We start from the raw sequence: 17,027 nt of genomic DNA, 5'->3' as shown, positions 1-17,027 counted from the left end.
AGCAAGTCAATGGCCTGCCTAATGGTCACTCTGGTTGTCAAATGGCAGCTGTTGTATCTCACATGCTTCTGATATGGTTCCACAGTGGCATCATCACCTTTAGAAACAACCCCTTTGTCACCCAGGAGCCATCCAAGGAGGCTGTCTGGCAGCATGAATATTTGAACATCTAAGAATGCTCAATATGAGAGATCCATGGCCGCTTCCCCGAAACTGAGCACAAACTTCCAAGATCCTTTTGTGGTGATAGTATACCAGCTGCACATTTAAGAAACGGAATCCTTTCTGATGTACAGATGGCTCTGGCAGTGCCTCAATAGCACAGGGGTGGAGGCTGTTATGCCTTGAATCTGGGGGAATCCTGCCACAGATGTCGAATTGACAGTCCTCTGGGTCTTACTCGGAACATCAGTTTAAAAATGCTTGCAGTCGATGCTCTCACCCACAAGGCATCTGTTACTTGTGTAATACAATCACGGTGACAGATTACGAGATCTGCAAATGTCAGCAGCTGGCTCCCGAAGGGTTCTGATGCACAAAAGCTCAGCACCACTGCTTAGCTTCACAGTTACAGGCAATGGGTGGCCACCAGCTCCTCAGAGCTCCAAAAGGACACATAGGTCAGGGAACACCAGCTGTGACAGACATCCTCAGAGGCACTGTTGCTGTCAGAGGTCCATGGAACTGAGCTTGTGTGAGGGGCAAGGAGCCTTCTTTGAGCTTATGACCAGCATTCAGTTCCTTTCTGCTGTTTAGGTGTGGGTGGTTACACAGCATGGTGCCATCCCTGCTTCTGTTCTTCCTTCCGTTGCTGACCCTGTCCTTACCGAGGTCCCTCATCCTCACTTACCTCATTAGAGGCATTGCCAAGCTGAGTAGATGGTACCAATTTCCCTTTGGAGCCGTTACAGAATATTGGTCTTCAGTCCCTTTCGTTACCCACCTTTGTTGCAGCGGTGCGCAACCAAAGCTTTATTGTATTTGGGATTCCATTGAGCAGTAACTTTACAATCCAATGTATTGCTACAACTGCCCTGAGCTTTGCCACCTGCTGTGTTGAGCTGAATGTCTGGCAGTTTGATATAACAATGACCATGTACCCCCACCCCCACCCACCAATCTTGCCCCATCTCCACTGATGATCTCCTGCCATTGTGCGTGACCAATATGCTGTTTGGGAGAATCCCCAGTGTCCCTAGTCAATATTTATCCCTCACTGGATGAAACAAATTATTCTCTGGTTACTCTCACTGAGAACATTACCACCTGGTCGTTCTCCAAGTCACTAACCATCCTGACTTGGAAATATATCTCCGTTCCTTCACTGTCACTGGATCAAATTCCTGGAACTCCCTCCCTAACAACGCCAAACAAGTGCCAGGCAATGACCATCTGCTACAAGAGAGGATCTAACCACTGCCCCTCGACGTTCAATGCCATTACCATTACTGAATCCCCACAATCGCCCTCCCTTCACAACCCTGCCCCTTATCTGAAGTGTGATGATCCTCGGGTTAAGTCACCACCAGTCAGCTCTCCCCCTCAAAGGGGAAAGCAGCCTATGGTCACCTGGGACAATGGCAATTTTACTTTATTAGACTTTGAATGGCACGGATAGAGATTGAAAAGCGCTGTAGAAAAAAGCAAGTCTTTGCAACCCTCAACTATAGCTCCGCTCCCGACACTAATTGCAGCCGGTCCTCGGGAAAATTGCTGGCAGACAGGAACGTTGCCCCTTCTGCCCAGTGTTAATCTCCAATATTTTGCTGCCCGCCAATGTGGCCGGAGTCGTAAAGCATTTCCCACCACATCCCCTCAAAAACTACCCTTATTCCCCTCTCCCCTAGGCTGCTCGTCGACCTGCTGAAAAGTGTGCCCAGCAATTTCCGCTGATATCTTTCATCACCGTTAAACCTCTGACTGCTTCACCATCAATTCAATCGATAAATCGACGTGGGTTCCCGGCACGATTGTCTTTTCACTTTTCAAAACAGCCACTACAATGAGGCTGGGCATCGCGCGTTGTATCCATTCGTAAAGGCGCACAGGTTTACGGGACAGTGTGTTTTTATATTGACGTTAGAAAAAACATCCCCCCCCCACACAAAATAGTGAAAAGATTTGCTTCAGATTATTCTGGGCTTGAGGAATGTGGTTTTGAGGCGGTCTTCCCCATATTTTAACACGCAATCCTCCACTGGATTGGGTGGGATGTGGATAAACCCCAGGATAGGGATAGGCACAATCAATAACTCTCTGGGTAACACTTGACTTGCCGTACAGGGGCGATGTTTGTTTAGGCTGCACAAGGCGCCGCACTCGCCCGCCTCCCGCCTCTTGCAGACACCATGGCGGGATGCAGGAACTGCCGCTTGATCTTCATGCTGGTGATCACCGGCGGCTTCTTCCTGGTGGAGCTGGTGTCCGGCCACCTGGGCAACTCCATCGCGCTGGTGTCCGACTCCTTCAACATGCTGTCCGACCTGATCTCGCTGGTCATCGGCCTGACGGCGGCCACAGTGTCGCATATCCAGCGGCACCATCGCAACACGTACGGCTTCGCCAGGGCCGAGGTGGTGGGCGCGCTGGCCAACGCCGTCTTCCTGGCCGCGCTCACCTTCACCGTCTTCACCGAGGCCATCATCCGGCTGCTCAAGCCGAAGAGGATGGACGACGTGGAGCTGGTGCTGATCGTGGGCGCCCTGGGACTGGCTGTGAACATCGTCGGGCTGATCCTCTTCCAGGACTGTTGCTTCAAGAGGAAAATCTCCAGCGATCCAACAGGTAGATGACTTGAGGATTTTGTTCAAACACACACACACACACAACCAAACAGGAATCCCGCCTGGTGTTTAATGTCAAATTGAACAACGCTGTGACAGGGACAATATTTCGGAGCTCACTGCTCAGGGATAATCAATCTCTCAGTACAAATTACAGGCCCTGGGGGCGATAGGATGTCTGCCAGGATGGACGCACCCACTGCTATGGACCAGTCATCCTATCAAGCATTTCACACCGCCTCCGTTTATTGTGCACGCATTTGTGCATTTTTCCCTCTGCTTGTAATTTTGCAGTCATTGTGCAATGCTTTATTCCAGAACTGTGATCGGACCGTGCCCCCATATATAGGAGCATCTTTTAAAAAACAATTTGAATGAGTAGTGTTTCGGTGCCATGTATTAGTGCCAGCCCATCTCGAGAGCTTCTCAAGCTTCCAGCCTCCTCCGTAAAGAGGGTGCCCCATCATCGAATTTTGTGTTTTTTTTTGTTAGGTCGCCTGGCAACCGGCACCGAAGGACAAAGAGAAAACACCGCGTCAACAGCTGCATCGGCTTTGAACATCCGAGGTGAGACAATGCCGGAGAGTGTCACAGTCAGGGTGACTAGGCTATGTGCTCGGCATCTTCACTCCAATACTTAGCCCGTTCATCGTTTGCCTAAACTCTGCCATGAGAGTGCACCCTCAGATTTTGTTTTGCCACACCCTGCCACCAGCCCCAATGCAGCAATGTTCAGTTGATGAATAAAGCGAATTATGAGCAATTAAATAGTTCCTCACATTCCTCTTTTCGGACATTTAGTATTGAACATGTAGGGCACACCACATCTTTTTTTTTCACAGGGTTTGGGCAAGAGACACATCCATAGTACAGTAAGCAACTTCTGAATAGTCCGAAGTGTCGAAGAACAAAAGCCTCCAATTCAGCATCATTTTACACAGCATTTCAAAATACTCGCCCAAATCTCCTGTGACATTTGTCTCAGTAAGTGGGATGATATATTGTTTTATAACAGTAGGGGTTTTAGAGCATCCAACAATGTATTCTGCTAAACTGTAGATTTAACTGACCACACAAAGTTTAATTATTATACATTCTGAGGGCTGTTACCTTAATTGTCCAACAGTTGGTTCATTATGAACATCATGGAAAATTTGCTCGTTAAGTGCTTAAGTGAAGCACAATAAATTAGTTTCTTATGGAGTTCTACCATTACATGGTGTTATTTATGCCTAATGTCAAAGTTTATGTTTTAGAGATATAGCTTTTTGCATGTAAGATTATTAAAACAAAGTTCAGTGGGAAATACCTGTTAAACATCTAGGGGCTGACAAACCACAGAGTTAAACCAGCTTGCATTAACGCGATAAAGTCAGAATAAAAGGGCAAGAGTTTAAAATGGCAGGCTTACTTGGTTGAAGAAGTGGAGACATGACATCTGTAATTATTCCAGTAAAAATATGTTATAGATGTGCTTTCCCCAAATTAAGGAAAGCTTTGGAATTAAAAGGTACATCATTTGCATTTCTACCCAGGAACAGATCTTGTGTATTAAATTGCTATAGCGATGGGTGGAGTTTATCTCTGTGAATTCAGTTAATGCATAGGCAGCAGGCAAGACTCCATTGATGCTGGGAAAAGCAGCTAAGAGACTGTTCAGCTTTGGGTCTTATGTAGCTTGTAACTCCTTGCGTGTCAAGAGGTAAGGTCAGACCTACACTTGAAGTAGAATAAATGCTATGTCTATCATTCATGATGTGGGCATTGCTGGTTAGGCCAGCATTTATTGTCCATCCCTGGTTGCCCTTCAGAAGGTGGTGGTGAGCTGCCTTCATGAACCACTGCAGTCCCTGAGGTGTAGGTACACCTACTGTGCTGTTAGGGAGGGAGTACTAGAATTTTGCCCCAGCGACAGTGAAGGAACAGTGATATATTTCCAAGACAGGTTGGTGAGTGACTTGGAGGGGGTTCTCCAGGTGGTGGTGTTCCCAGATATCTGCTGCTCTTGTCCTTCTAGATGGTAATGGTTGTGGGTTTGTAAGGTGCTGCCTAAGGACCCTTGGCATGAGTTGGCATTTAGTATAAGACAAAGTTGGTAAAGGGGAAGAAAAAACAACTGGAAGATTTGTTTAACTGGAAGCGAAAAGAAGAACTTTGCAGCAATCCTCTCAATTAAAGGGAGTTAATGACATTTGCAGTCAAGTTTTGGAAGTAACCAGTACGGATGCAGTTTGAAACCAAAGCAGTGAGTTATCAGAAACCAAGGGTGTTTTCTGATCTTTTAAGCCACTGCACAGGAGAGTGGAACCTGGAATCATGAGGCTTCAAAGGAATGCTGGAGGATCAATTTGCCAAATTGTAATGGAAGGATCTTTACAAAATATTGTACCTTGGAGAAAAGCTGGAATACTGAAGAGAAATCAGAGTTGGTTGAAATAAAAGTGAATGAACCTTAAAAGATAGCATAAGATTTTAAAAAAAATAAATTCAGAGTACCAAATTCTTCTTTTTCCCCCAATTAAAGGGCAGTTTAGCGTGGTCAATCTACCTACCTTGCACATCTTTGGGTTGTGGGGGTGAGACCCACGCAGTCATGGGGAGAATGTGCAAACTGTATACGGACAATGACTCGGGGGCGGGATTGAACTGGGGTCCGCGCTGCCGTCAGGTAGCAGTGCTAACCACTGCACCACCGTGCCGCCCCAAAAGATTTCATAAGATTAGGGAACTTTTAGAGAGAAGTAAAAAGTACAACTGAGTTCATAGCATGCCTTTATAAACCATAGTGTTAAGAAACCGGAAATAAAAACAGAAATTGCTGGAAAACTCATCATGTCAGGCAGCGGTTGTGGAAAGAAGCAAAGTTAACATTTCAAATTGATGAAATGAAATGCAACGAAAATCGCTTATTGTCACGAGTAGCCTTCAAATTAAGTTACTGTGAAAAGCCCCTAGTCGCCACATTCTGGCACCTGCTCGGGGAGGCTGTTACGGGAATCAAACCATGCTGCTGGCCTGCTTGGTCTGCTTTCAAAGCCAGCGATTTAGCCCTGTGCATAGACCTTAACATGACATGTTAACTTTGTTTCTCTCCACAGATCCTGCCAGACCTGCTGAGTACAGCATTTCCTGTTTGATACTTCACAAATTCCTCATGCTGTAATAGCAAACATTACCTTGAATCCCAACTTGTATCTAATTTGACATTCATTTTGTGATTATTCATTGGGCGGGATTCTCCGTTAGCCGACGTCAAAATTGGGAAAGGCGATTTGTCGGAGAATCAGTCCCAATGCCAAAATCACAAATGCTCCAATACCTCAAATGTGGCATCAATGCCTTCCAGAACACACGTACAGTAGACACCGTTTGTATATCATTAGCAGTCTCCGGGGCCACCACGATTTTCTGCCTCTGATGGGCCGAGTTCCCAATGACGTGGTTGACTTGTGCTTTTAAAAATCGTGAAACCGGCGTGGCGGCTGCTGAGGGAGAGAGAGGGGGTACGGAGAATGTCCAACATCGCCATAGTGTGCTGACAGTTGTGCCGCTGGCTGGGCGGGCCTCTACCAGGGCTGGGGTAGTAGTGGGGGTCGCCAGGGGGTGGGCTGTGGGGTCAGGGTGGACGAGCATTGAACACTATTGCCGCAGCCGCAAGACAGCCATGCAGCTGCACACATCACTAACAGCCCACTTTGAACTTAGTGCCATGGGTCTATACATGCCCCCCCCCCCCCCCCCCCCCCCACAGGCACCTCCTGGGTGCCCTCTGGACCCAACCGACTCTTCAGCTGTATGGTACACTCCAGCGCAACAAGTGCCATCTTGTTGGCTGGGATGAGTGTGTGTGTGTGGGGAGATTAATGTGTATGTGCGGCTGCAGCTTGTCAGCCTCCCGACTGTCAGTCACGATCCGGCGATTCCCGCATTGTTTTTTATTGGAATTGATTGCACTCGACACGGCACCAGTGCTAGCCCCTCAATAGTAGTGGAATCGGTCCAGGTGTGGTGCTCGCTTTTCTGTTGTGAAAGTCCACGGATTCGCCGTTGGCGTCAATACCCATTATCTATGCATGGCTACTCTTCACAAATTCACCCATATAATTTTAGAACACTCTTTGAACATGTAATTTAACTATGCAGCCATATATGATATTTAAAATATATATATTTTTATTCAGCTTGTAATCAGTGACAGTTAATAGTTAAGTTTAATATATATCTATTGCGATACAGGTTTTATCGACATGAATTCAAAAATGCAGCCATACCACATTCTCAATAATCTTCATTGCCAGTGCTAGGATGAAATCACTGAGTTTCCGTTATACAAAACCATTTTATTTTTAATACTTTTCACTTCTCTGCTGCCTAATTTTGAGCAGTGCAGTGTAAGAGGTGGCGATGTGTAATTTATTTTCGCTTTACACTCATGGTAAGAATCAAACAAGCTCCTGGATTAGGTATAGTGCAGAGGTCTCGGCCAAAGAATGTGCATGAACACAATCTTGTGGTTAAGAAGGCATACGGCATGCTTTCCTTAATCGGAAGGGGTATTGAGTAGAAGAGTTGGCAGGACATGTTACAGTTGTATAAGACTTTGGTTTGGCCACATTTGGAATACTGCGTATAGTTCTGGTCGTCATATTACCAAAAGGATGTGGATGCTTTGGAGAAGGTGCAGAGGAGGTTCACCAAGATGCTGCCTGGTATGGAGGGTGCTAGCTATGAAGAGAGGTTGAGTAGATTAGGATTATTTTCATTAGAAAGACGGAGGTTGAGAGGAGACCTCATTGAGGTTTACAAAATCATGAGAGGTACAGACAGGGTGGATGGCAAGAAGCTTTTTCCCAGAGTGGGGGACTCAATTACTAGGGACCATGAGTTCCAGGTGAGAGGGGAAAAGTTTCAGGGAGAGTTCTTTACGCAGAGGGTGGTGGGTGCCTGGAACGTGTTGCCAGCGAAGGTGGTGGAGGTTGCACGATAGCGTCATTTAAGATGTATCTAGACAGATACATGAATAACCCGGGAGCAGAGGGATACAGATCCTTAGAAAATAGGCGACAGTTTTAGATCGAGAATCTGGATCGGCGCAGGCTTGGAGGGCCGAAGGGCCTGTTCCTGTGCTGCAGTTTTTCTTTGTTCTTTGTTCATCTCAGCTGTCTTGTGCATTTGTACACTGTTGACTGTGAAATCCTGCAAATGTCTCTAGCTGAGCCCTGGGAGGATCTAGGGGATAAGGGTTGAGGGATGTGGTGGCTTTGACAGTCACTGGCAAAGAGTGGCCACGATGTTCAGGCAGCAGCAGGTCTTATTCCAGCAGGCTGGAAATGTCAGCCATCACCTGACTGCAAGTCCTGAGCCTTCTAAAACACTATTTTCTGACATGAAAACAAAGCTTATCTTCTGTCAGCATTGTGTCTGACCTCCAAAGAGCTGCATCTCTCTGCTGATACCCCTCTCCCATGGACCAACAGGCCTGTGAACAGCAGGCTGTTCTTGGTGCAGTTCCTGCTACACATGATACTGCTGCTGGTGTTGCTGGTTCTGTTGGTGGTCACCTTGGTCTTCATTTGAATTCCACAGTAACACACATTATAGGAAGGATGTGGAAGCTTTGGAAAGGGTTCAGAGGAGATTTACTAGGATGTTGCCTGGTATGGAGGGAAGGTCTTACGAGGAAAGGCTCAGGGAATTGAGGTTGTTTTCGTTAGAGAGGAGAAGGCTGAGAGGTGACTTAATAGAGACATATAAGATAGTCAGAGGATTAGATAGGGTGGACAGTGAGAGTCTTTTTCCTCAGATGGTGATGACCAACACGAGGGGACATAGCTTTAAATTGAGGGGTGATAGATATTGGACAGATGTCAGAGGCAGTTTCTTTACTCAGAGAGTAGTAGGGGTGTGGAACGCCCTGCCTGCAACAGTAGTAGACTCGCCAACTTTAAGGGCATTTAAGTGGTCACTGGATAGACATATGGATGAAAATGGAATAGTGTAGGTCAGATAGGCTTCAGATGGTTTCACAGGTCGGCGCAACATCGAGGGCCGAAGGGCCTGTACTGCGCTGTAGTGTTCTATGTTCTATGGTTTAAACCGAACTCTTGCTATACGATTGATCAGAGCTCCAAAGTACAGACCATGTGCATCTCTCTGCACAAGTACTGCGTACTAACCTCTTTGACACAAGTAGCTGTGAGTGCTCAACACACTTTGACAGATTTCCCTGCCATGGCTTCAGCCTCCTCAATAGGAGCTATCTTCTCACCTTGATTTCACTGGTGAGGTACAAGAGGCCCACGAACCAAAATTAAAGTCCAGCACCCACGTTAATATTGCTGCAATTGAGCAATTAACATAATGAAATTGAGTCTGCCTTCCCTGATGGGCTTTCTCGCACACTGCCTAACATGCTGCAGTTAAGCATGGGAGCCAATGTGTCGGAGCTGGCCTTTTGACTGGCTGATATTTTTGATGAGTTCAGCCTCCCTACACATTTCCCCCCCCCACCACCACCATCACCGCCCCGTCCACCAGTCCTGAAACCTATGCGCTCACCTATGTTAAAGTTCCATCCTTTGTATGAGTTCAAAATGAAATTGGCTGGTAGACTGGGTAATTCAGTGTACTGGAAGAGCAAGCTTCAATGAGTCAATAAGTCTTTCCTAATCCATTACATTTTCTTACGTATAGTATTAGGTAAAACTGTCCTGGACTACAATTACATTACTGTAAGGGGACAGAGCCAATTTTAGATTAGCAATGCTCACTGGCTAGTGAAGCAAGGTGATTTTATTGTACTTTCCAAGAATTAAGTCTCTAATAAATACTTATTTTCCAGGTGTTCTTCTACAAGTAATGGGCGATGCATTGGGTTCTGTGGTGGTGGTCGTCGCTGCTACTGTCTTCTATCTACTTCCACTTGATGAAGATGAAATCTGTAACTGGGAATGCTATGTGGATCCGAGTCTGACAATCATCATGGTCATAATAGTTCTATCATCTGCTTTCCCACTCGTAAAAGAAACAGCAATTATTCTGCTCCAGATGGTACCCAATGGGATCAAACTTCTTGATTTGGGTAAGCTAATCTGTTTACTCTATAGGTTTAATTAACATGAGTTATGGATTGGAGCTCTTATTAAAATTGGAAATTCATATCCCATACGTAAGAAAATTACTTTCTAAATCCAGGGTCTGATACCACATTTAACCTGTCCCAAGTTGCCTAACATTAAACTAGCTGAAAACAAATTAAAGTGTCATGGACAGAAAGGGCGTTAATTTAAACAGCACTAATTTCTCCTCTCATCACCCATCCATAAAGAGGAAAGTGTTTTTGATTTTTGATTTGTTTCCACTTCAATAAGTGACGGCGTATTTTCTAATCTCTCAGTTTTGCTGTGATCCAATTTTCTATGAATATTCCCACAGCCAACTCAAGATAGAATGAACTTAGAAGGGTAGTTTATTTTTACACACATGAAACGTGGGAGGAGTTTTGCAATGTTTCCTTCTTTGCATTCACACGGTAAAAGAGGGATAGAGAGAAGAAAGATTTAAAGTGCAGAGACCACAGGGAAAGGAAATGTTATTTCACGCGGGTTCTGAATCCAAGTCCGGCGAGGTATTTTTAAAATTCAGTCATAGGAGGGTTGTGGGCATCACTGGTTGGGCCAGCATTTATTGCCCATGTCTGAGGGCATTTCATGGTCAATCACATTGCTGTGGATCTGGAGTCATGTGTAGGCCAGACGAGGTAGGGATGACAGATTTCCTTCCGTAAAGGAAGGGAAGGACATTAGTAAACCAGATGGGTTTTTCCGACAATCGGCAATGGTTTCATGATCATCATTCAACTTTTCATTCCAGATTTTTATTGAATTCAAATTTTACCATCTGTTATGGTGGGATTGTAACCTGGGTCCCAGAGCATTACCCTGGGTCTCTGGATTACTAGTCCAGTGCCAATACCACTGTGCCACCAACCCCCTTCTATTCCTTCACAGAGGTTGGTGAACTGAAAACCAGTGCTGGAAATTCACTTTTCCAATGGTGTTCACTTTACATGGTGAGATAAGCATGCAGAGATCAATCACTCTTACAGGCAATGGTGCAGAATTTCCAGTGTAGATGGGGCCAGCCGTCCAATCTGGGCCAGAGCCCCTTGCCTCTGAGGCTGCTAGTCAGAAAGGGGGAAAAAAAAGCAGACTGAGACTTTGCAGTTCAGCAAGGAAATATTACTGGTTCCGCAAGTAAGCACAACGGCATAATTCATTCCAGTTATATTGTTTTAATTTAAATCCAAATTATTAATGTGCAGTGATTGCATTTCCAGGCATTTTGAGGATTAACGAATGAGGATTATTTTCTTCTGTAATTGACAACATTGTGTGAGCTTGGACTTTAAAATGAATGATTTCTAAGTATGTGATTTTGTTTGGTTTCTGATTAGCACAAAGAAAAATGGTCATTCTCTTATTTTTCGTAGAAAAACAGTATTTTGCCATTTCTTTCAACAGGAGTTCAATAGCATCTTAATCCACCAGCGTGCCTGAGAAAGGTTACAAAAGCTTCAGCACGAAATGTCAGAGGGGGAGGGGTTTCTACATAATTCCTATGGGGATTAAAAACTCTTTCAAGAGCAGCAGTCTATTTGAGTGAGTGTAAAAGGGAAATTCACCATTAGTTTGCTGTAATAGTTGTATATGTGGGAAGTTGTCATGATCTCTCTTTTTCCTTCCAGTTTTCTAGGGTAGGTGTGAATTAGTTGTTGAAATTTCAAAAGCTTATCACATAAGGCCCACTCCAGCATGTTAACTTGGGTAGCACTTTATTGCAGGACTCGAGGAGTGCTGCATTCTTGTAGATGCTGTGTTTTCAGATGGCAACTTAAACGGAGACCTTGCCTGCCTGCCTATAACAACAATTTATTTTTGTAGAATGTCTTTCATGTAATAAAATGCCCCAAGGCCCTTCGCAGGAGTGTTTCAAAACAAAATGTGTCACTGAGCTGCATACAGAGACATAAGGTCGTATGATTAGGTTAGTTTGGTCAAAGAAGTAGATTTCAAGGGGTGTCTTAAAGGAGGAAAACAAGGTACAGAGGTGGAGAGGTGTGGGGAGGGTATTCCAGAACGTGGGGCCTTGGCAACTGAAGGTGCGACAGGCAATGGTGGAATGATTAAAATTAAGGATACTCAAGAGGCCAGAATTAGATGAACCCAGATGTGCTGACGGTTCGTGGGGCTGGAGGAGGTCACAGAGATCGTGGGGGTTGAAAACAAGGATAAAAATTGAAATATCAAGACCATTCTTGATTGTGGGTCAGCGAACACAGAGGTGACTGATGAATGGGACTTGGTGAGAGTTAAGACACAGGGAACAAAGGTTTGGATGACCTCACGTTTATGGAGGGCAGAATGTGGGAGAGCAGCCAGGGGTTCATTGGAATAGTTCAGTCTAGAGATAACTAAAGGAATGAATGAAAGTTTGAGCAGCAAGTGAGCCAAGAGGGTGAAATTGGGGGATGTGACGTAGATGGAAATGGGCAGTCTTAATGATAGTATAAATAAGTGGTTGGAAGCTCATCTCAGGATCAAATATAATTCCAAGCTCGATAGAAAAGTCTTCAAGGAGCCGCACCCATATTTCTCCATCAACCATCCACAACAGATTAGCTGGCTATTTATCTCATTTGTTGTTTGCATGTACAAATTGACTTGCATTTTGCCAAAATAATATGTGGATGTGCTTGAAAAATAATCCATTTCCTTTGACGTGATTTCAGACATCTTCGAAGATTTGATGTAAGACTGGATTAATTCACTGTGATATTGTGAATTTTTCTTAACTAATTCAGACTATTCCATTTTTGCAGGACACTGTATTAATTGTTTGAAAATAGAGCCACAGGTATTGAGACAGCAAAAGTGTGTTCCCTCATGTGGTTATTTGCTTTGAAACAGACAGACTAATTTTGCACCATTGTGAGGGGCGGGGTCTAAACATGCCAACAAGCCTGGCTTCACAGAAATAGGGTCGCAATTTTTGAAGGATGCACTGAACTCAGAGTGAAATTAAAGACCCCCCCCCCACTACATGGCCATTGGGTCAACCCCCTTCACTAATGGCATGTCCCCTCTCGAACATAGATCGCTGGCCTGACCCACCGAACATAGATCGTCTGCATTGGGGTCCGCCCTATATGTGCTAGCCCCTTCAAGCCTGGCCCTTGGCAGTGCCAACTTGGAAGTGCCAACCTGGCACAGCCACTGTCAACTGGCGGTACTAGGGAGCAGTGCTAGGGCACTATCCTGCCATGTCCCCGACCACCAGGGGCTTCAATGGCTCCCGAGCCTCCCAGCATGTTCATCCTATCTGGTCTCAGTTTGCGGGGGCCAGTAGTGATTCCCACCGGCGTAATGTGCCGCCGGCAGTGGGAACGTTGCACGTTACCGGAAGGTTCGGCATTAAACTGATTTTGAATATTAAAATATATTTAAATGAATGGTCATCAGATTCACTCACTCATTGGGCGTGAACTTGATTACGCCTGCTGGGAGGGCCCGGGAACATCGCAAATTGTTTTGCGCTTAGCACAAATCCCATTTCAGGCCTCTCCCAGAAATTTCCTAACATGGCGGGATTTGCGCCAGGTGCAGAGCAGCTGGAGAATTGCCCCCACAATTATCTAAATATTGTTTGCTCTAAATAGGAAGGCTAATAAACTGCTTTGTGGTGTAACTTCTCTTGATCTGTGGGTGCCTCAGGGCATCGACTGCTTTATTTCACCTTGAGTGGAAAACGATGAAATAAGCCTGTTACACAAGCTTCAGCTTTGAAAAGGTACGTTATTTTATAAGTGATAACGTCCCAAATTTAGGAGAGTTCTTCGAATACGCTGATGGGATTGGCATATACCTTTGCCACGCAGTACCCCCAAAAACAACAGGTTCCAGGTGAAGCCAGTTCCACGGCTAGGGGAGTAGAATTGAAAAATGAAAATGAAATGAAAATCGCTTATTGTCACGAGTAGGCTTCAATGAAGTCACTGTGAAAAGCCCCTAGTCACCACATTCCGGCACCTGTTCGGGGAGGCTGATACGGGAATTGAACCGTGCTGCATTGATTTGGACTGGCAGTGAACGAGGGACATGCTGAGCTCTCCCTTATCGTTGGCCTGACTACAGACAGGGCTGGGGCAAAGAGGTATTAAAAATTCCTTCCTTAAGTTTTTGGGTGGGAGAATCTATGCTATGTTCAATTTACACATTGAAGCAAGTCTGTAAGACAGCTTATTAATTGGGCTTCACGACCAAGAGGTCTTTCCTGTAATGTTCTTGTTGGGTGGCCTGATTTATTACAAGAACATTTGTAGTTAGTTATAAACAATTTATTAACATTAACTGGGGGTAAACTATATACAAGACGAACAACAACAAAATCATCCATATGCAAGCTCTCTCTTTTACTTCCTCCAGCCAGTGTCTGGTCAGCTGATTTTACATTCACTTACGAGTAAGACTAATAAGTGGTCTGTCGGTGAATTACAACACAATCATGCTATCACTGCATCCCCTTTCTTTGAAAGAATAAATTAATACATTATGATCAGTATATTTACATGTGATATCATGAGCCTGTGATCCTAACAGTATTATTATTTTAAAAACTGGTTTAACAAATATACATATAGAGACATGTATATATACAAGAACAGTGAGTATAGTATGTACAAATAGTCCAAATCTACAAATTGAGTCATAGAATATTCATAGAATTTACAATGCAGAAGGAGGCCATTCAGCCCATCGAGTCTGCACCAGCTCTTGGAAAGAGCACCCTACCCAAGGTCAACAACTCCACCCTATCCCCATAACCCAGTAACCCCACCCAACATTAAGGGCAATTTTGGACACTAAGGGCAATTTATCATGGCCAATCCACCTAACCTGCACATCTTTGGACTGTGGGAGGAAACCGGAGCACCCGGAGGAAACCCACGCACACATGGGGAGGATGTGCAGACTCCACACAGACAGTGACCCAAGCCGGAATCGAACCTGGGACCCTGGAGCTGTGAAGCGATTGTGCTATCCACAATGCTACCGTGCTGCCCTCGATCAGGTTTTCTTCTGACTCTGGTCAAAGAACAAGAACAAAGAAAAGTCTTCTCAAAGTTTGACCTTGCTGCTGAGAACTTGTAGATTCAATGTTCTCCATGACATTCTCACACTCAGGAACTGGATTTGGATTCGGAATTGTTTCTTGCTACGTGTACCGAGGTACAGAGAAAAGTATTTTTCTACGTGCAGCTCAAACAGATCATTTAGTACATGAACTGCTGAGCTATCTGACATTGCAGCAGATGTTGACGCTGATGTAGATTCGTCATCCATCACGTTGTTGTGAAAGTCTTCTCTCGTTTTCAAGGGTGCGTGATGATTTTTTCTGAAAACTAAGCCATCCTCTGTATAAAGTAGGGACGAGGTGCTACTTCTTCAAGTACAGTAGCTTTTTTTGACCAATTACCTGAGTCTTCTACTCTCACAATGTCATCACTGCTCAGAGGTAGCAAAGTTCTAGATACTCTACCATATATCTGCTTTTGTTTCTCTTTAATGTTTTGCATTTCCTGCAGTACCACTGTATTCTCCTTTGCCAAGTATGGAAGCGTGGTACGCAACCTTCTATTCATGAGTAACTCTGCTGGCGATCTACCATATGACAATGGTGATGCTTTGTAACTCATACTGCGAGATATGGATCAGATTGGCTGTCCATTATTTTCTTCAACAATTGCTTAACGACTTCCGGTGGCTGTGATGGATCAGTAAGCCACACATTTGGGAGCTCCCGTTTTAAAGAGATTTTTCGGCTCTTTTGAGAGCCCAAAACGGAAATTTTTCGACGTCTCCCGGTGGGGGAAGGTGTGCTGAACGACTTTCCCTCCAGTCCATGACTCGAACTCGGAGTGGAAAGGGGGAAAAAACAGAAGCAGCTCCTCAGAAAAAACGGGGGAAGGGATCCAAGATGGCCGCCGACAGAGCTCCAGAGGAATGGAGACTCTGGGCCCAGGAACAACAAACTGATCTCCTGCGCTGCTTTAAAGAATTCAAGGATGAAGTACTGAGCTCTCTGCAGGAAACGAACAGAAGGCTGTCAGAGATTCAGTCCACCCAGGGTGCTGCCATCAAGAAGTTGCAGACGCAGGCCATTGAACGAGAGGAGGAGGCCGTGGTCCTCGTGAGTAAGGTGGAGGGGCACGAAGCACTCCACAAGAAGTGGCAGGAACGCTTTGAGGAGCTGGATCACCGCATGAGGCGGAAAAACCTGCGGATCTTGGGCCTTGCAGAGGGGCTGGAGGGATCGGACCTGACAGCCTATGTGGCTGTAATGCTGAATTCGCTAGTGGGGGCCGGATCTCTCCATCTGCCCTTGGAGCTGGAGGGAGCGCACAGGGTGCTGGCCAGGAGGCCCAAGGAAGATGAACCCCCGCGTGCGGTGCTGGTGAGGTTCCACCGGTTCAGTGATCGGGAGTGCGTGCTGCGCTGGGCCAAGAAGGTGAAGAGCAGCAATTGGGAGAATGGGGTAATGCGGATCTACCAGGACTGGAGTGCGGAGGTGGCTAAGCGGCGGTCCGGATTTAATCGGACGAAAGAGGTGCTTTATAGAAAAAAGATAAAGTTCGGAATGTTGCCGCCCGCGCACCTGTGGGTAACTTATTTGGACCGGCACCATTATTTCGATTCCCCGGAGGAGGCGTGGGCCTTCGTGCGGACGGAGAAACTGGACTTGAACTAGGGGTTGGGGGTTGCGAGGTCGGCTGTAAGATATTAGTGCTGGATTCTGCTGTTGCTGTGTTCTCTTTTTCTTCTGTTGTTTTCTTCTTGTTTTAGTACTTTTGCAATTTTGATATGGTTATTTACGGAGGGGTTGTTCTGCTATGTTTTTGTTTTTGTGCTGTGGGACATTGTCTGGGTTGTGTATCTTGAGGGGAGGGTCGGGGGTGCATGTTGTATTCTATGCCGGAGTGGGGGTATGGAGTGGGGCTGATATTTAGGAGCTGCGTCAGAAGGGTGTGGTGGGGCAGTGCAAAAGCGCGGGCTTTCCTCTGGTTTCCTGTGCTGCGGGGCTGGGGGGTGGAGATGGTGACGGGGGAGGCGGGGCCTTAACTGGTTCTTCCCCGCGCTGGAGCGGTGCCAGGAGGAGGGATAGATTGGGGGATGATCCCACTTCGGG

General features: G+C 45.7%; 1 protein-coding gene across 1 annotated transcript in view; it reads left to right on the top strand.

Moving 5' to 3' along the window:
* Positions 1-1,864: 1,864 nt before the first annotated feature.
* The window catches only part of LOC119973590 (zinc transporter 10-like), a 39,524-nt gene continuing 24,361 nt past the window's right edge, over positions 1,865-17,027 (top strand). The window contains exons 1-3 of the mRNA XM_038811958.1: positions 1,865-2,784; positions 3,276-3,350; positions 9,625-9,864. Of these exons, the coding sequence (XP_038667886.1) occupies positions 2,349-2,784; positions 3,276-3,350; positions 9,625-9,864 (751 nt within the window). The 5' untranslated portion in view covers positions 1,865-2,348. The remainder of the gene's footprint in view (positions 2,785-3,275; positions 3,351-9,624; positions 9,865-17,027) is intronic.

The sequence above is a fragment of the Scyliorhinus canicula genome, chromosome 1 (genome assembly GCF_902713615.1).
Source record: "Scyliorhinus canicula chromosome 1, sScyCan1.1, whole genome shotgun sequence".
In the NCBI taxonomy this organism is placed as follows: Eukaryota; Metazoa; Chordata; class Chondrichthyes; order Carcharhiniformes; family Scyliorhinidae; genus Scyliorhinus; species Scyliorhinus canicula.
This window is presented reverse-complemented; position numbering and strand designations above follow the sequence as displayed.